Source organism: Camellia sinensis, chromosome 5 (assembly GCF_055761805.1).
Source record: "Camellia sinensis isolate YWXY chromosome 5, ASM5576180v1, whole genome shotgun sequence".
Taxonomy (NCBI): domain Eukaryota; kingdom Viridiplantae; phylum Streptophyta; class Magnoliopsida; order Ericales; family Theaceae; genus Camellia; species Camellia sinensis.
Genome location: NC_138965.1, coordinates 211,367,830 through 211,389,057, shown reverse-complemented (window position 1 = coordinate 211,389,057; position 21,228 = coordinate 211,367,830). Strand labels below are relative to the sequence as shown.

General features: G+C 33.4%; 2 protein-coding genes across 2 annotated transcripts; one reads left to right on the top strand and one right to left on the bottom strand.

The window, feature by feature from the left end:
• Positions 1–5,597: 5,597 nt before the first annotated feature.
• On the top strand, positions 5,598–6,841 carry LOC114267300 (uncharacterized). Its single transcript, XM_028208334.2, has 2 exons — positions 5,598–5,971; positions 6,090–6,841. Exons 1-2 carry the CDS (start codon positions 5,745–5,747, stop codon positions 6,520–6,522), a joined length of 660 nt encoding a protein of 219 aa, XP_028064135.1. The 5' UTR covers positions 5,598–5,744; the 3' UTR covers positions 6,523–6,841.
• Positions 6,827–19,966, bottom strand: LOC114267299 (alpha-glucan water dikinase, chloroplastic-like). Its single transcript, XM_028208333.2, has 33 exons — positions 19,676–19,966; positions 19,260–19,552; positions 18,756–18,800; positions 18,510–18,619; positions 18,339–18,417; positions 18,111–18,202; positions 17,852–17,999; positions 16,466–16,807; positions 16,220–16,327; positions 15,927–16,022; positions 15,654–15,794; positions 15,433–15,521; positions 14,365–14,499; positions 13,922–14,084; positions 13,713–13,802; positions 13,452–13,637; positions 12,873–12,935; positions 12,731–12,793; positions 12,574–12,633; positions 12,314–12,466; positions 12,073–12,156; positions 11,108–11,284; positions 10,908–11,014; positions 10,486–10,699; positions 10,236–10,339; positions 9,902–10,037; positions 9,606–9,731; positions 9,132–9,242; positions 8,683–8,781; positions 8,049–8,222; positions 7,839–7,931; positions 7,431–7,546; positions 6,827–7,339 (listed from the first exon to the last, which is right to left on the bottom strand). The coding sequence occupies exons 2-33, from the start codon at positions 19,524–19,526 to the stop codon at positions 7,135–7,137; spliced, it is 4,176 nt and encodes a 1,391-aa protein (XP_028064134.2). The 5' UTR covers positions 19,527–19,552; positions 19,676–19,966; the 3' UTR covers positions 6,827–7,134.
• Between the last annotated feature and the right edge of the window lie 1,262 nt (positions 19,967–21,228).

The window sequence follows — 21,228 nt, the reverse complement described above, 5'->3', positions numbered from 1 at the left end:
TATAATTATAATATATACTGTAGTTACATATGTACCCCTCCTCTCTATGTGTGTGCAATATATTATTAAAAAAACAAAAGGCTCTCTTGAAAAGGGAAGAAAGAAAAGAAGAGATTAAAGGGCTTTCCGACCATTGGAATGGGGGTGATGTTAAGCAATGATTGTGTCTAAAGAAGGCATGCATGGTCAGCCCTTCTTAGCCAAATGAGAGTTGAACTTTCAAAATTAAACCCTCCCAAAAAGTGTTGTATTTTTTGTTGCAAGAAGAGACATATAGCCATTGAAATGTGTCGCTGACCACCCTAGTCCAAAGTGGAGATTTTCCCAAAATCATAATTTGGGATGGGGTGGAAAATTTTTTGGAAACTAATTATTTATGTTTATAAGCAAGACTAGGAACAACAAATGTATTATAGAATGATTTACCGTAAATGTAATGAGTAATTGAAATTAAATTCAATTATGATAAAGCCTATGTTTGGGAAGTGAGTTGACTTTTTGGCTTTTTTGGCTATTTTAGCCTGGGCTAAAAAGCTTGGTTTGGGAAGGGCTTTTTGACTTTTTGGCTTTTTTGACTTTTTTTGTGAGAGAAGAGTGTAATGATTATGGAGTGGATGTGATGTTTTGTTTTTTGTGGCTAAAATAGCCTATTTTGTCTTTTGTGGCTAAAATAGCCAAAAAAGTCCCAAAATTTTCTTCTCAAACGTAGGCTTTTCATTCAAAATAAATCTCAATTTATCCGTTCATTTTTTATGATTCATTAAGGGCCTGTTTGGTAATTATTTTGTTTTTAGTTTTCAATTTATATTAATAAAAAATTTAAAAATTGTCATAAAAATTTGTTTGATAATTTTTTTAGTTTATAAATAGTTGTCTCAGTTTGTAAATTTGAGAAAAAAAACATAAACTCAAAAAATGAGTTTACATTAGTTTTTAAACAGAAATTTAAAAATTTGACTAACAAAATCTTTTTTCAAATAAATTTTTTTTCAAACAACTACTTTTTTTTTTCAAATAATTTTTTTTTTCCAATTATAATGTGTATGATCCTATTGCCATAAATAATAAAAAAATAAATTCTAATATTTTAAACCTGAACAAACATATTTTTTAATTTATATTTTTAAAAATTTTCAAATATTTTTTTCAAACCAAATGCGTTTGTAATTTATATTTTTTTAAATAAATAAAAACTAATTTATAAAATTTTTATAAACATAAATATTACCTACCGCTACCTAAGTGTTTTTATTCTGTGTTTGTAAATATTTCTCTATCCCAACTTTAGTTAATTTGGTGTGTTTGTCTGTGGCATGCTTGGGGCATCATCCTCATGGGCCATCCTCTTGTTACATCACCATGTGCATCATGATGATGATGTTCCACTTGTCAAGTACACACCGTGTTGACACACACCAATCCCTTTTCACATTAATTGCTATGATGATCAAACATATCCAGTTTGTTAGTACTATTTGATATAGATTTTGATTTTAATTTACAAGTTAAAAAAATTAAAAATTAATTATAAAAATATTGAGAGAATAATTCTTTTTAACTTATATTTTTTATTGTTAACTTTTTTTTCTTTTAAAAAAACAATTCACTTCTTGTCCCCTGCAAGCCCCTCTTGCAGGGGAGTTATCCCTATCCATATGCAGTTTATGTGGGTTCTTCAAATTTCTATAGGACTGTTTTTTAAAGGCTTGGAAGATGTATACATAATTGTCATATATATATATATATATATATCAAAATTTCATAGGATAAACTAAACAGAAAGTCTAGAATCACCAAAATAATAATAATAAAAAAAAAAAAAAAATCACAGAACCAAACTGAACTAATAAGATTGTGTATAGTTCTATGTGGTTATGTGATAATGAGCTAGACCATGCACAGCCTGTCGTCACATCATTTGCAATAATTTTGTTTTCTTTTTTAATGCTATGTTGGGTTTCTTGTGTAATTATAGGGAATTTTTTTTTGGGTATATTTCTTGATGGTTGTTATGTTATCTGTTGCTTACGGGTGTGGCATGCATTAATTCCAAGAAACTAATATGATAAGTGTCACATCAAATTATTATAAAAAAAATATTTATTTGTGTAGCATTATTTTGTAATTAAACCAATATTTTTTTTAAAAAAAATGAATATAGAGTTCCACCTCAAATATCCAATACCACCGCAAAAAACGGATATAAGATTATTACAATAGGGGTATAAACGTATATTTAGAAGTGTAAATTCTTATAATTTTTAATTATTTTTAATTTCTTAATATAATACATAATATTTTTAAAATTTTTAGGCGTTCAATTGGCCCTTCGCATCCCTTAGATCCATCCTTACCTGATCTTACCCATCAATAAAGAATTATCATGATTATTATGGAGTAGACGTCACGATTCAAATTCTATGACTATAACCAAAAAAAAAATCACATTTATTTACATATATATGCAATGACAGACATGCACAAACACAATACTCCTTAATTTAAGATTAGGACTTTTCTGTACGCGTTTGGGAAGCCTTGGCTCTGAAGTAATTGAATTTCCAACCACAAAAGTAGGATCCCAAATAAAACACTAAAAAAGCAAGAAGTTCATTAGATTTGGTCGGTATATTCTTCATTTCTCTATTCCAACCCAAGAATGAGCAAGGAATACATACAGAATAAAACACAAATGTGAGATAAAAAAATAGGCCCTACATATGAATCCTATCTATGTAAGTATATGGAAAATTATTCAATACTCTCAGAGTACCACGTGCCCATACTCCAAATCAATCATCAATTACTTAGCTCCATGTTGTTCCCCCATCCCCAACATAAATTATGGGCCCTTACGCCTCTCCACCAATCAAAACCTTATAGAGCACCACATGTCCATACTCCGGGAGTACTGAATAATTACCCGTGAGTATACTACCTATGTGAGTTTTATATATTTATTTTACATTTGTATGTTATTTTGTAAAAAAATTACTATCTATTTTTAACACAAGTGGAGAGTGTCGTGTCCACTGGGAGAGATTGACTTGGAAGAAAAGTGCTTGAGTATGGATTGAACTTAGAAATATATGGAATTTGACTTGGACATAGTGTCCTTGTCAAGGAAGTGTCTCTCAACCCTTTAAAGTGGGATAAGTATTTTGTCTAATAGGTAAAGTACGAAAACGATTTTGTATGAACAAATGTAATTTGTGATTCATCTAAAACGATAAGCTCTCCTTCAAAAATTTTTATTATTAATTATATGATAGTAAGTTAGTAAAATTAGATTATTATGATAGGCCAATATCACTCTATTGACTTAAATATTAGATCTCATTTTACTGACACCTAAATATCCTTCGTGATCACAGAAGATATAGCTCGGGTCTATTCAAAAAGTGTATTGACGTCTTATGAAATTATGAAATGTAAGATATACATCGGATTGTTTATTCAAAAAGCGTATTCTTGAGTTGTGTTTTATTTATACATCTTATCAAGTGTGAACAAAATTAAATTCGATAAACTATGATGGTGTACTCGGCTCTCTCACATGTATATTGAACCTACAACAAATATGAAGTTCACATGTATGTGTGAAAGAGAGAGAGAGAGATACATTATAGAATGTACTTGCTGCTAAAGTGGATGAACTATGAGCAACGCCCTAGATCATCACTCCAACAATATTACATACTAAGCCGCCGCCCCCTCCCTTCCCAAAAAAAAATTAAAATTTAAAATGTACGAATCATAGTCATCTTATGTGTGACCCATGTCTCATCACATTTAAATTTATATCATATATAGCAATTTTAATCGTGATACCAACAAAAAGGTCAATTCAATCCATTATCGGTGGACCATATGAAAAAATAAAGTAGTAATAATCCATTACTAGTGGTCCACTACACTGCTCGCTCATTTCATGCCAATGGGTGCATAGGCTGACTTAGTAATATATTGGGCTGAATATGGAAAGTTGTTTAGGTAATATGGACCTAATCTGCCCAGTATGGCCTGATAATTCGATCCTAAAATGATGTTAAAATCTCAAGTCGACCCAACAAGCCCATATATTAAATTATGAAATAAATATGACAAAATTATAGCTTACTGGACACAAATACTTAATATTTATCTATTAAATAAAATAGATAGGAGCCATATTTATCTATTACATCCTGCTTAGTGGTTGTATTTTCTTTCTTCAAGCACATTTTTTTTTATTGAAACAAACATAAAATAAAATAAATTATATATGTACTATACAAACTTATATATAAAAATACACATAATATATAATTTATTTAATATAAAATAATAATCCTGAAGAACTGGACTACAATTACTATTCCAAAGACCGTGCTTTTTAATAAATGGGCCCAAAAAAATCAGTCTATACATTTTAAGTTCTTAAAAAAATGGCTGATTTGGGTAGGTTACAGAAGGAAAAGTATATGAGATCATGTTCAAGTACAGTTCTCATTTTTTTTTTTTTTTTTTTTCTAATGTGGTATTAAGCAGCAATGTTACGTATTCAAAAAATTATCCATCAAAAATATTAGAGGATTGAGATATAATTTTTATTGCAAATTCCACTATACAAAATTGAATCTAGACCACACATTAACGGTTTGGATAAATTTATAGATAATTTTTCTTGTTTTGTAGTTTTTTTGGGGATCAAGTCTCATTGTCTCAGCATGGTATTTGTCAAACTTGGCTGCAATGTTCTCTCTGTGGCAAATCTAATCTTAATGGATGTTGATAACAAATTTTAAAAAGAATAACTTGTTATTTAATAACAAATCATATTAAAATTTAGGATATATTACTCTCATTTTCAAATAGTTGGAAGAAAATACAACTAGTTCCACACTTTTGGCTTTGAGCTCATTTCCAAATAACAAATGGGTTATAGCTTTAAGTCTTTTTCCATATTATAATAATTATTAAGCACTAATCAAAGATAAGTAAATGTGGTTATCATAGGATTATTGATCCAAATAACAAACTTATATCGTGTAGTTTCTTAAAAGCTACTAAGAGTTAATAATAAAAATGTAAAATTTAAAAGTATCAATTTTCCTGCTTCTCAATAATATTTTTTTTCAGCTTATTAATTTTTTTTTTTTTTTTTTTTTTTTTTTTTAAAAAAGAAAAAAAGAAATGAGCCTATAAGTAGGCCCACAAACAGCACCAAACAAAGGCCAACAATTGATTCTGGCTTAAGCCTTTTTTTCATACTATTATAATTATCACGCACTAATAAAAGATAAGTTTCAATGCAATTTGTTCACATAGCACTTTTGCTATTAATTAAGCAATTGCTATGATTTCCACTGAGGATTGTATCTTTGACCAGATGAGTTTGTTTGTCTTTTGTTTTATAGGAATCTTTCTAATTGAGAGTGGGCTTAGATCAGCTTTCAGCATATTGCTTTCAATGATTAATTGTTGATGATTTGCATAAAGGCCACTTAAATAACAAGCCACATATATGAGTTGCATTTTGAAACCAAACATAAGAATTAATATTTTATCATTTCATTCCATTCCAGTTAACCTAACACTCCCTTATGATTCTCCTGTTTCAGTGAAATTGGCACTCTGGTAATAGTATCTGTTGTAGAGGGACAAAAGTGACTTTGGGAGACAGTTTTGGTTATACATGTACATGGATCTATAAAAGGAGTGGAGGCTCAGAGCAAGGTTCTTGGCAAAGTTTCAGAACAAACATGGAAAATCAGAGGCTGTTCATCAACTTTGCATGCTATTACTATTGTTTTCTGGGTTGTCTATCATTATTGTTCAGTGGTTCTAATGCGATTGACTCACCACAATACACGGTGATACGATCAGAACTAGGTGTGGAGATCAGGCTCTACAAAGAATCCTCATGGATGTCTTCTGTGGTCTGTGGCGGCACTTCCTTCGAGACGTCCACCAAAGAAGGCTTTCATAGGTCTCCTCCTAATCCTCCTTACTATCACTCTGTTTCACTATACTCTTTTATTTTCTTCGCTCTACTTTCTCAGAAACCAAACAATGAAGAACCAAAGAAATTGGTTTGCTCACTGCAGGTTGTATCAATATCGTCATGGCGCTAACCTCAACTCTTCTCATCTATTGATGACTGCTCCTGTCCTAACAAGCATCACTAACCTATCATCACATGAATCTAACTACGTTGTGAGGTTCTATCTATCTTCAAAATATGACGGGAACGCCCTTCCACAGCCTTATCCTGAGCTGAATTTGGTGGTGGACAAATGGAGAAGCCACTGTGTGGCGGTTAGGAAGTTTTCAGGGTTTGCCAAGGACGATAACATTAATGGAGAAATGGAAGCTCTAGTGACCAGCTTAGATAAAATCTGGAGTGGAAAGACGGCAACTATAGAAGACGAGAGCACCTATACAATTGCCCAATACAATGCTTCATATCATCTTTCTGGGCGTTTAAACGAAGTGTGGATAAATGTCTCGGGTTTTACAGCAGATGGTTGTCCATCCTAATAAGGGCGGTCTTAGTTTGGCCGTGATTTGATGCGTATGAACCTCTAGCAAGGATGTGAAGATTTGGTTGTCTAAACACATCGTATTTCTCATTGTACTAATTCTCAGATATTTATGAATTTTCAGGTTCTTGGGTGTCCTACAGGTTGTTAGTAGGAAATGTTCTTCTCATGATCTACTAGGGTTTTGGTAGGGCAGCTACAAGTGTATTGAATACAATGTTTTAATTGTATTCCAGATACCTAACCACTGTCACACATTCTACCCAAAAAAAAAAGTATATTATAAACTTAATACATGATTATGCAATTAAGTGGAATTGAATTTCATTTTCTTTGGCAAAACAAGATGATGCTAATAAATACACCACAATACAGAGGTCTTTACATATTTAGCTCACCTCTCGTGTTGCTATTCAAGTTAACTTCTTTCTCTTCTACCACTCGTTTCTTTTTTATTCTGTTTCTCAATATTTTGTTATTTAGGTAACTTTTCCCTGATGAAAATACTTATATAATTAGGATACTATTTGGAGTCTTTGCATGGACAGCCTATATTCTTCTATTCCTAACCCTTCTCTTGTGAAAAAAACTAGAAGAGAAAGAAGCAGTATTACACCTGGGGTCTTGTCTGGACGACATAGATTTTCCCGTCTCTTACCACACCTTCAATGTCTTGAGGAGTTCCATACAGCTCCTCGATTGCACTACCAGCTTGAGCAATGTTGGAGAGGATTGATCGGCGAAAGTTAGCATCAGTCATCAATGGGTCAGATGAGTAATCAAGTACAACTCTTTCTTCTTCATCCATTGGTACACTAAAAAAAAAAAGTGAGCATTTAACATACTTTATAGCTTTGATGTGGAAGGAGAATAACAAGATCTACATTGCTGGTTACACAATTTTACCTATCATAAAGTCCTGCACCAGCATAACCTTCTAGATCTTCACCATTGGAATCAGATCGGAAGATGATAGATCGTCTTATGAAAAGGCCAATGGGTTTGCTCGGGTAACCCAACACCTGAAAATGTACAAATTCATTAACAAAGAAGTTTAGATTCACTAAACAATAATACTCACTACTAAGAAAGACAAGTTTAGATTCACATGATTATTTCATAAAATCTAACAAGAATATCTCATTATGACATTAAAAAGTACTATTAAAAATTAACAAAAAGTATATTTCAATTCTTTGATATATTGAGTCTGAAACTATAAATATAATTACCCAGTCTGAGATCCATCACCATTCATGTTCATACAAACATAATCTTCACTAAGGAGAGATCAAAAGAAGCAGGGTTACATACCTGAGAAGAGTTCAGATCATTCTTCTTGCACATAAAACTCAAAGCACGACCTGGATAAGCTCCGACCAGAGTTTCTCCAAGGCCTTTCACCACCTGTGCCGAAAAGAAGACAGACGCAAACATTATTTGCTCTGCTGATCACTCCAATAAATATTCAATAAAGGAAAACATAAATTAGACTAAAAACCATCAAGTCTTAATCCCTATTACCTCGGCATATATCTCAGATGAGTCTCCGGAAGAGGGATTAGTAGTGTGGATGACAAATGCATAATCAGCATTTATTATTTCCTGAACCAGGACAGCCATGCAAAGATAGTCGTGATCTAATTTCACTTTTCTTGTGCTAAAGTATGCCCTCTCATTCCACTTTGAAGCCCAGACCTAAAACAATACAGACAAAGACATGGCAAGCATATTAAGGCTCCTTAGTGGGAGAATTGATGACCATAAAATTAAATTTACAAAATTTAGAGGGACTGTGAATTGCTATTTAACACAAGCCTCATTTTCCAATGACAACTGAAAAAAAATAAGTTTTGGGGGGAAGTCAAACTTGAAATTCATTAAATTCAAAATTTCATGCATAGGCCAATAAACATAAACCATTATACAGATATCTGTGACGGACCAGGTAACTGAGGCAATGCTTTAATATGCAAAGGACAATCCACCGGCTCTCAACATCTATTATAAGCAAGGAGGAGACATGTCATCATAGACTTCGGAAAATATCCTCAGTTTTAGAGAAAACCAAGAGAATGCTTTTTCATTAAGAAAGATTTGCAAGGCATGTAATTGTAGGTAATATGCTATAGTTCTATGCAGGGCAATCCAATCTTACTTTCTTTATAGCTGTCCATGCTTGCTCCCATCTCTGCTGGCCTTCATCACCAGGCCAAGGCATGCCAGAACTTTGCATCTTGTCTTTCAGCTCTTGCACCTGCCATAAGGTTTCAGCTTGAGTTGAACGAGATTCCACCATAGAGCTCCTACTCAATTTTTATTTATTTATTCTTGTAAGTAAGCAAATGCAACAGAATTGCTTCTTTAATAAAAATAAAACTAATTCTATAATATCTGATTCATGTTTACTATGACACAGAAGAATCAAAGATTAAACTTCAAAGCCAACCAAGAACGGAGCAGAATGCTAATACTATATTGCACACCTTTTTATCCTTTGTTATTAACAAAGGAAAATGGGCATCTCTTCTGCCCTACAAATTTTCTGAGGCTTATATATCCAGGGAAAAATTCCTAACTCCACATCTAGGGCTTGGAAGGACTTACCAACATAGATGGTGCTGCAAGCTCTAAAACTGTCTTACAGATCTCCCCAAGGGCACTGAAATCTCCTTCTGCTAACTTTTTCTTCAGTAACTGCAACTTTTCTGTCACTCCCTGTCAATTAAATGCAAGATGAGTTGTCACATCTCACAATTGAGGGAGGCCACCAACTTTTCCGTCACTACCCATTAAACTGATTCTTTCTTTTACAACTTGTTTTGCTGGAACAGCAATCTCAAACAAGGCCACCAATTTAGGACAAACGACAATGTACATTTATGGGATTGGAAATAAAGCAGTAGAAGTAATGACTGAAACAGTAGAAGTTATGACTGATATAATAGTGATGAGGAATGGAAAGGCGTGGATAAAGGAGAAATTAATCCCACGCCTTTCCATTCCCCATCAAGCAGATTATTGCAATTACAAACTACATCATAGATGCATGAAAACTTAAATTTTTGAGATTAGGAAAACCTGATTTAAGCCATTCGAAAGAACTTCCTCGAAAACTCCAAATGGTAGGGCAACTGAGGTAGGAATCCCAACCCAAGATGGCACTTTTCCTTTTAGATATGCTATATTACGTGATTTAGCTCCAACCTATGCAAATCAATGCTCTGTAAGTTACACATACTGAAAATAGATCTGATTTGAAACTCATACAGCAATGCATCAATTCTCAATTTATATATTTCTGTTAACAACAATAGGAGAAAGGGAAAAGAGAGAATTCCTCAAATATAAATGAAGCTTGACGTTGCAATCCTAACCATTTCACTTGTGAACTCCTCGGATGATATGGCATATTTACCACCAAACTGCTTTCTGACGAATGATACAGATGGTAAAGGGCCTTCTTCTTTCAAGTTAGTTGCACTTGCACTTGTTAAGTCACCCTCCACCTTGCTGAGGTTAAGCACAAGACAAAAAAGAAGATTAACTGTATATAATATTGTGTAATTGTGTAATTTTTAATTTTTAGTTGGAGCAATGAGTTTTTTAATTGTAGATAATATGAAAAGTTAAAAAAAGAGAATTTCATCATGCACATCATAGGACAGATGGCAAAAAATATCCAGCAATACTTTAGATAGATAATCTTACCTATAAAGTACATCTGCAGAAGTAGGTTTTAGTTGCAATAACTTCCCTTCATTTGCTTGGAGGTCAGCCAAAATATTGGGATCAAAGCATGTAGCAAAGCAGACCTGCCAAAGGGCAAAAAAAAAAAAAAAAAAAATCACAAATGTCACACATTACATTACAGTCGCTCATTTCAACAATTACCCATCAAGAATACAAAAAATAATAATATAATAAAAATAATAAAAAGATTGCAGAATGATAGAATTACCTTGCCATTTCTTGCTCTCACAGAAACATGAGATAGGACATCTGGCATGTCAGGTGTCAGCACAGCAACTGTACCATCAGGAATTTCCTCCTCTCCCCTTACAGATTTTGCCACCAAAATTGTTGGCTGTTCATAAGATTTATTCTGGACAGCAAGCAACTCATCTACAACAACTACATATCCAATAGCTTCAACCGGGCTGATAACTTGCCAACTGTATCAGGCAAGACTAAGTTAATTAGTATCATTGTACATACCTGTGTTTGGGCCTCATAATATAGATTATGACATGCTTGAGCTTCGTAATATAACACTATAATCTAAAGCAGAATTTTTCAGGGACTAGAATTAATCAGAACCTATTTCAATGTCGTATATATTCAAATAAATGAGTTTATAAGAACAATAACAGTTGGATCAACCTTCCCAAATTAGCAGTTTCACGAAGAATAGGATCAAGTCGATTAACAAGAGAGGATAGTGAAGCAGCTGACCCAGCACGAATGATTTCTTCTGTGAATATATTTACCTGCATTAAGTGATTGTACAGGTTGAATAAAGATATTATATACAGCACAATAAAGAAGTTAATAATTCTGAGGTTGTAGCACAATCAACATACAGCCCATTGATCCACTCCAAGCAGTGATCCGAGATATTCAGCAGAAGGTTGCAATAGATGATGGTACCACTCTGCCTTGCTTGTAAGTGCAAGTCGGGTTCTGTCAAGGACTGATTTTGCATATAATGCCCAGTGACTATCTCCATTGTTTGACATGTTTAGAGCTTCATTCCATCCCTTCACAAGGAGCAAAAGAAATATTAGATTATTACAATGTTTCAGCATCTAGCATAAAACAATGATGTAGATAACCTATGTTTGTCTGATTTCAAGAGCAACCATTTACAAAAATCACCGTTTTCTACTATTTCCTTTCATGCTTTCTGTGTTATAAAAATGATATGAGCTGATTCTAATGAGTAATGATTAAAATTTTCTAATTGAGCCTGTGTAATTTTAAATCTTAGGCAGACAATTGAAACCATAGGTTAGTCACTTCAAGTGGCTTAGGTCAAACCAGGTTGATCCAGGAAAGGAGGAGCAATTGAATATAACTAAAAACACAGGAAATTTACTTGTGACAAGCGAGACATGTCTAACTCAAAACAAATTAAAAATGAACGTTAAAATTACAATTCTATCCCATGCATGCAACTTGGTCAAATACTGGTCATCGATACCTCTTATCTTATAAAATTTGAAGATTGAAAACTGCACAGTGCTTATTTCATGTTGATGAATCATATGAGATACATAAGAAAGTGCTTTTTAAAAGTATCAGAAATCTGTTGTGCTGAAATCAATTGGTACATATAGAAATTCTGCATGCCATGAAGTATAAGATTTTGTCCAACATGTATTCATTATATAGACCGGTCTGAACACCATTGATGAAGACGATGAAGTGTTGGTACTACTGCCTCTTGTTTCATGTTCTGTAGTGGTCTAATAAGGTTCTTTAGAATCAATGTGCCAACTAAAGAATGAGCAAACAATTCAAATAATTTAATTGAGTCACTGATTACCTTTAAGCAATAGATGAGATCCTCATTAGCATCCAAAGAAAGTGCAAGGTTTTCAAGCACAAGAGAGATGAAGTACATAATTTTCTGCAAATACATGAATAGGCTATCAAGAAGAACATACTTCGGACAATGAAACTCAAGCGACACACAAGAGAAGTGAGAGACCTTCGGTCAAGAGAAAAGAGTGGAAAAATGGATAATGAAAATATACAGATGCAGACATGCTGACAAGTGGATTTACCTCTGGTTTAGCACTATTCAACTCCTCATATCCCCTTTCAATGGCTGTCCTAACGGTAGAATCAAGGGCAATGTCCAAAAATAAAAGATCCTTAAGACGATCATTCGATTTAGAAAGCAATGGCCTAAGATCCTCACGGGCCTCTAGCAATCCCTGAATATAAGATTTTTAATAAAAATAACTCTTAAAGGCACAAATTTAGAGTGTAAACACAAAGCAGGGGAAAAAACAGAAGTCTACAAAAAAACAATTTCACATACCTCAAGAAGGGCTTCCACATTCTTATCCTCGACATGTTCTAGGACAAAATGAAGCAATTCCTGTTTAAAGGATTTGTCAAATTCACATGGTACAGATTTACAATTTTGTCACACAGGTGACATCCACATCACGAAGATTGCTTATGAAGAGCAGTACCGGAAATCCAGATGGAAAGCCTGATATGGGATTGATCTCCACCCCAACCATGAAGCCTTGTCCCTAAATAAAATTTTTGTTTTTATCAAATTATCAAGGGAAGACATCATGTTGAGCAACACCACCTAGTTTTTGGCAATACCTTAGAACTGTAGCCCATGCAATTTGAAATAGCAGACTCCAAATCTGCACTTGAATGAACTGCCTACATAGTAGATTACATGAGACTACAATCATCAACTTGTCATTTATAGCAACATAAATTAATTGGGCAAGCAATAGAAGATGATCCTCTAAACATAAAAAACATCTGAATGATTAGGCTAGAGTTTTTCTTTTATTTTTTTTAAAGGAAATTCCTCATGAACAGTTTCATTTTGATGAGGATTCGTGCACACATATTTGCTGTTACATTTCCTCTCATGCATCATCACTCTTAATTCACATCAACAGCTTCTGGATGCAAACTATCAGTAAGAAGTAAATGCATATATCCATGCACAGTTTGGATAGTTTCATGTTATATGCTTTAGAACCTCTACCGTGGTTTGAAGCATAAGTAGAATGCCATATTTCAAAATTCCGGAGATAAAATCATATTTTGAGCAGTCATTTTGTCATTTTGATTTCACTTATCACCATATAGTTCTCATGTCATACAGAGATGTCTGTGCAAACTTGACAAAAATTGAAGCATTAACAGAAAGTTTAAGGAGTCAACCTTCAATGTTCTCATGTAATTCCTTAGATCTCTCAAAAGGCCATCTTTCTGATCCCTTCTGAAATTTGGTTCAGAACGGATTGCACGGTCATAACTTAGAAGGCGTTCTTTTGTTATTCCATTATCATTCAAGGTTTTCCAATAAATGCTGACATCAAAGTCATTATTGATATAATCAATTAGTGCCTGCAATAACATTCAATGTCACAAACTCTATAATATTGACAAAAGAAGAAGTCCACCCAAATTTCATTCCCATACCTGACAGATCACAACATCATCAGGGCTTGTGTTATTATGTAGCTTCTGATGCCATTGTTCCATTATTCCACCCTTGCAATCATTATTTCTCTGCAATAAACAGAAAGTTATTCTTATAACTACAATGTTCATTCACCCTCAAAGAGAAAAAATGAGAGCTCAGTTTTTTTTTTTTAATGCTGGACAATACAGGAGAGGTCTTTTTTTACCTGGATAACCAGGATTTCGTCTCGGATTCGCTGCCCCACATCCCCTTCACCTCCACGACCAACACTTGACATAACCATTCGCAAAAGTTCCTGATACTGAGGATGACTTTTATAAACATTCTGGAGCAAGTCTGTAAGCCTATCCTGAGCTTTACTTATTTCACTGCACGGATGGGGCACAAAAAGAACAGCCCCATTTAGAGAATGATCACACATATGGAGAAGCTTACAACTTGTTCAAAGAAGATAATTATAAAGTTAACCACATAATATTTCACAAAGTAAGATTTCCCAGTATAGTGATTCCTGGGAAATCTAGAATTGGTCAGCAGTTCATTTAGTGAACCAGTAACAAATTGAAAGGACGTCTAAAAGCTGTAGGAATCAAGGGGAAAAAAATATTGAAGATTTCAAATGTGTGAGGCAACTATCCTGAGTAATACCGTGGCTTTACGTTGTAGTTTTTATTCCATATGAGCTGCCGTGTAGCCACAAACCTCAACCACACAAGAATTCCGGCAAAACCCAGTTTGCCAGCATCTTTGGCTTCATCTACCAAGTTGGCTGCAATATTAAATCTGAGAAGAAGAATATCAGTTATAACTTCAATAACAACGAACCAAATTAGAACCCTAACAAACAAACGTAGCAAACAAACCAATAACATTAGTTAAGATAGAGTTTCATCTTATGAGTTATGACAGGTTATATATCTCTACTGGACAGAGATTTCATCATGAGCCTCAAAATCAGGATGAGCTACGACCATAAATTACCTGAAAGATGACACTAGGAACACAATACATACTGTATAGACTCAAATCAGATGAAAGCATTTTATTAACTACCCTAATGATTTGGGCTCCTACAGCGAGCATTTATCAGACAGATATGTTGAACCACATTAAAACTCTGAAAGAGTAATGTGTGAGGACGAAAAAGTCTGAAACTGAAGACGACCAAAATAAGGCTCACAACACAAAGACACATGATGTGCATATTTACAGAAAATATGTGCAAAAAACACAACATAAAAAATTAAACTCTAACAAGTCAACTCAAAACCCTCCTTTCCTGAACCCTGCACATAAATATGTGAAATAGCAAAATATTAAACTAGAATAGGCATATAAATTACCAAATCTTACTCAACTAGCTTAATTCCAAATGCAATGCTTAGAATAAAGATACACAGAATATGCATATGGACAGAGAAGATGTGAAAAAGGACAACATAAAAGGTTCAAATCTATTAGTTCAAGCGCAAACCCTCCTTTCCTGAAGTCTACTACTGTACTGGAAATTAATCCTCACATATAGTTTACCTAAGATACCAGAAGGCAACGTAAATTTAACCAAATGTGAAATAGCAAAACATGAAACTTTAAGTAGGCAAGTAAATGGTTCAAAGTCTCTGTCCCACAGAAAGCTGTGTGTGCACGGATGTGTGAGAAAGAAAGAAGGGAGGAGGGAACTAAATGCTAAAGCAAAAGTAGCCTGACATTACTGACCGATGCATGAAGGACTTCTGCGCCTCACTTTCCATATTGGCTATTTTATCTAACAAAGCCTTTGCAGTACCTTGGCCATCACCAGCATCCTTTTAAATGGAACAATGCCTAGTCAGTATGTCTGGAAAGTGATGTGGGATGAAGAAGAATAAGACGAAAACTAAAACACCTAGATAAACAATACCAAGAAACCCTCCTCAGAAAACCAAACAGAGAGCAACCTTTTGGACCTGCTTCGCTCCACCACCAAATTCAACATAAAAGTCGGAACCGTTATTCTTTATCCAGTTTCCATCAGACAATAGAACAAATGGCATCCCCATGAAACTGTCATCTTCAATTTCTATTTCTAAGGATTGGACCTGAAAATTGAATTGGGTATATGAGTTTGCTGTCCATAAATCTCATTGTCTATTAATTCTTGCATGAATTTAACAGATATATAGCAGTGGTATTTAGGCATAAAAAATAAAATCAAATATCTGTTGGTGCACCTTGGAAGCTGGATCATTAGAACTGCTTGTCAATTGTGTTTCGCTGGATTTGTCCAGGGAAGTTGAACCGGGGGGTAATAAACTTGCAGGTGGTGCCTGCAAAACATCCATACGTCTGTACAGTCAAATTCACAGAAAGGTAGCACACGTGGTGTAAAGTACAAAATGTTATTTAACCACTCAAACAAGCTGTGATGTGGGATAACAATGTTCATGATTAACCAATTCCTATATTCTTTTTTTTTTTTTTGGGGGGGGGGGGGGGGCTTGAATAATAAATTCCTATATCTTACCAGCCATTCTCCAGGGTTTTTTGACAAAGCCCAGTGAAGTGTAACTGACTCTGTGATATCTGTGGCCAAAAGAACTTTTGTCTTACCAGCAGGCTTCATTACCAACACCTTGAAAATGTACGAAGCGTCTCACTATTAGAAATACTCCAGCAACAAAAGTTTACTAAGGAGAACATCAATAGCACATCATCATCTCAACAGAAGTTAATTTTTAACCACAAAAAAAAAAAAAAAAAAAGACCTCACCAGAAGTTCCTTATCAGCAAGCCGGAATATTTTCTTGTCTATAATAGAATCACTGCTTTGTTCTTCCTTGCCCTTAGCAAAAAGCTGGATTGTGGATAAGGCTTTTGGTTTGACAGAGATCTTTTCCTCCACATATCCACGTTCAGCTACATACTTATTGAGAAGCTGCATTAAATCCCTCTTCTTGCGCTGAATCCTTTGAACAGTAGAGTACTTTCTTTCTAGTTGCTTTGAAACCTTAGTTTGTTTTTCTCCTTTCGTAATCTTCTTCCTTATTTCATCGAGAGAAGTACCTTTCTGTAGTTCAATTTGCAACTCTTTTCTAGCTTCTTCAAATTCTTTCTGGTAATATAACATTAATCAAAATTCAATATAAGCAGTGACTTGGAGACCCCTTATTAATCATACAAAGGACTAAATGAATACCCAGTTCATGCTCATCTAACACACTACTGGAAATAAATAAACGATCTACATTTAGTTGTACAACTACTATTTTAACATAAAATAAACATAATCTTTCCCACTAGCATTGCAAATTAGTTGTAGAACTATTATTGTGGGATCACAAAAGAAAAGTCTCATAAAAAAATAAAAAATCTAGCCTGACTCTAAAATCCCCCATCATGTAATTCTGGTGGTTCTCACCTCTTCAAGCAATTCTGAGTTTCATTGCAATAGTGAAAAAATAAACCACCTATTCTGCTATCATCTCTGACATTCTAATAGAAGATGATAAAGATAAAGAGGATGGTTAACATGTTGAAACAATCAGTCAGTACAAGATTTTTCCCATTAATGATTTTTCCCATTAATGATCCCAACACTAGCATAACTCTGTCGATTGTCAATAAATGTCTCCAACACCCTAAAGACGTCCCTCATCAGAATTAGTCTACAGGGTAGAGTTCACGATAAGAGGACCATACTTTTTTCACAGTTCTCTAAGTTTTTTAAAAGGACTTAACTAGGAGACCTTTGCAGCCATCATAAAACTAAATGCCTCTATCTTTACCAAAAAGAAAATACAAAATATTATCAGCTTTCTTCATTACAATGAGGGCCTATAGAACAAATCTAGTTTGCACGTGCTTCTCCTTCTTGTTTATGACAAAAATTCTACTGCCTTTACATCATGATTGCTATTGAGAATTGCAACATTTCCAAATATCCAATATTTTTCATTTGCCTTGTGCTAACTATTTTCAACGACTACATTGTCATAAACAAAATCACTAGAGGAGCAACTGTCATTAGCACAACTATATGACCTTCCAAATGGTTGCCGCTTTTGGAAGAAAAGAAAAAACGCATAATTGAATACAAAGTCTTAGCGCTAAGAATAGTCTGAGTTAATCCATTCATAGACCAGCGTTAGTTACTTGCCTTCTCTTCCTCAGCACTATACACCTGTTTACCCTTCCTCTCCCACCTCAAATACGCTTGTATCTGTACAAGATCTTCAGGAACTGAAATATTTGGAATTAACTTGTATGTCAGTGGAACATGAAAGTTGCCACCGTCATTTTTGAACCTACCAATAAAAGAATTAAGAAAAATTAAAGAAATTAAATAGGTAAATTTTGTGGGTATAGATTACACGGAAGCTACAAAGCTAGCAAATTATAGACTAATGGAGATTTACCATTTGTTCTGTTCTTCCTCAACTATAAGAAACTCTATAGCTTGTATTGTCGGATCATCAATCTCTATGTTCAAGAAGGAATTGGAGCCAGACTACAAAGAAAGCGATGAATAATAATAAGTGAGCATCTAGTTGTAGACTTAGGTAAGTCAAAAAGAGGTCACCAATATTCAGTATATGGAAAGACACTCCATGAATTTGAATTTCTACCACCATTCAGTAACTTACTTTCACAAAAGGAGTTCTAAGAGCTCTGTTCTTATACATCCAAGTTCCCTCAGGAGAACGAGAAGGAAGTACCCACTTCCTGAAAAAATGACAAAAGTAACAGAAAACATTTTAATGCTATAGCTCAAAACTTGAATCAAAGCAAATCATTATATTGACAAGTGTACTTACTCTTTTCCATTTTGTATCCCACCCCAGTGAAGAACTAAGGTGCCATTAGTATTAGTGACCTGCATATCTATTTCTGATATAGAACCTGAAGTAGGAGCACTAACAACCACCTGTTCAATTGGATAGGATACGAGAATCTCATGTTGAATACATTATCTATCGGAAAGATTTAGGTATTTGAATTCATCTATACCCAACAAAATTTCTGGGGTCAATTACAAATGCAAAAGCCTATGGTGTTAATACCTGTAATTCCGTATTTCCATCAAGGTTGAACTTTCCTGTAAGTTGCTACAATGAAAGAAATAGTCAAAATCAAGTGACATCCAAACCAGTAACTCAAATCATCGTTTGTAATATCTGTCATTGCTCCACATTGAAAGTTTTTCAACCAAAATGGATAAAACCCAAAAGCTGATTCCAAAAGTTATTCAATGGGCAAATTAAAATGGTAGTCCTGTACTTTGTTCCTTCATGTGTCATTTTACTCCCTATAATTTCAATTGACTTGATTTTAACCATAATTTATCACTCTGTCTCAATTTGGTTCAATATTTTTTTTTTTTTTATTTTTCATATGAAAAATAAACAAATAAGTGGCATGTGGGAAAAATTATAAACTTGAGTTAAAAATACTAACGAGATAATCAACTGGACCAATAAATTCATTCAATTGAACACAATGACGTAAACAGTGTAAAGAACAAATAAATAAATAAATAAAATAGAGGTTAGAAATTGATAGTATACCTTAGAAGCTGGATCGGTGGGTAACACAGACTGAGGAAAAAGGGAAAGCACTCGATTTGTTCCCGTCGGCAACTTCGTTTTCGGCAAATTCAGACTTTTTCCCCAGAATTTGGAAGTTATACGCGACTTTCGAATCTGTGAATTTGCCTGAACTTGAAACAAATTGTAACCAGAAATGCAAGAGGAATTGATGTTACTTTGATGCTCTAGCACCGCTGGAGCAAGCAAATTCTGGTGAATCAAGTTATGGCCTATCGAATTGCTCATATTCTTCAGATTATCAAAGCTCGAATCTGAATCAATATCACGAATCAGAATACATACAAAAGTATATATGAAACTATATACAGTTAAATGTACTTAAATAATCATTTTGAAACAGTTCAAAAATCTGTTGAATTGATGAAACTACTGACCTTGAAACTATATGTAAATATAGATATAGATATAGATATAGATATAGATATAGAGAGAAAGAAACACAAATGAATTCTAGAGACCGGGGGGGGCGGTGTGTTTGGGGGATGCTCTCACTCTGCTCAGTGGTGAAAAACTAGAAATGGAAAGCGAAGCAAGGGAAAATGGCGCTTTACCAGAGAGTGTGGAAAGGAAAAAAAAAACCGTAAATATAAACATACATATCGCATTGTATATATGGATGAGTAATGGAAGAGATCGTGAAAAAAAAATATGACGAAGATAATTATGAAAGGTTTTTTATTTTTAAATTATATATATAATAAAACATCACATATTAATTCAAAGATGAATTTTTTTATAATATATTTAATAATTTTTTTTTTTTGATAATGACTAGTATCTATATAATAAAGTAGGATAATTTTTAAATTTATCTTACTCACATTTGTCCTAGGACATTTGCACGATTCAGATCTATTTAAATTATAAAATAACGGTTGAGATATATTTTTTAATTAATATCCTACATGTACATTCTATATTTTACCGCTTTTCTCTCTTACTTTTTTTCTTTTCTTACCCATCCTTATATGATCCCATGATTCCACTTTCCTCTTTCTTTTCTTTTTTATTTTTTTTTATTTTCTCCTATTTTTATTCTTCTCCCTATTTGTTTTTTTTTTCTTCATTTTTTTTACTTATTTTTATTCATGTTATATGAAAAAGTCTGCGATCTCAGAATTATGGGCTAGATTTTACTGTGTAGTGGAGATTATATTAATAAATTTTTTAGTCTACAAATTAAATGAATTTGAATAATTAATTATTATTTTTAAATATATTGAATACCTGATAGATTTCGTAAATTTAGATCTCATATGAATGTTCAACATCTATATAATAAAACAGAATGGTTTGTGAATTTGTCCTACACACATTTGTCTTATTAGGACATTTGGACGGCTCAAATCTATCTAAATTATAAAACAACGACTCACATTTGTCTTACTAGAACATTTGCACGGTTCAGATCTATTTAAATTATAAAATAACGGCTGAGATATATTTTTCAAATAATATCCTACATGTATATTTTTGTATTTTTCCGCTTTTCTCTCTTACTTTTTTTCTTTTCTCACCCATCCTTCTATGATCCCATGATTCCACTTTCCTCTTTCTTTTATTTTTTATTTTTTTTTATTTTCTCCTATTTTTATTCTTCTTCCTATTTGTTTTTTTTTTCTTCATTTTTTTCACTTATTTTTATTCATATTATATGAAAAAGTCTGCGATCCCAGAATTAGGGGCTAGATTTTACTGTGTGTAATAGAGATTATATTAATGAATATTTTAGTCTACAAATTAAATGAATTTGAACAATAAATTATTATTTTTAAATATATTGAATACCTGATAGATTTCGTAAATTTAGATCTCATATGAATCTTCAACATCTATATAATAAAACAGAATGGTTTGTGAATTTGTCTTGCACATATTTGTCTTACTAGGACATTTGGACGGCTCAAATCTATTCAAATTATAAAAC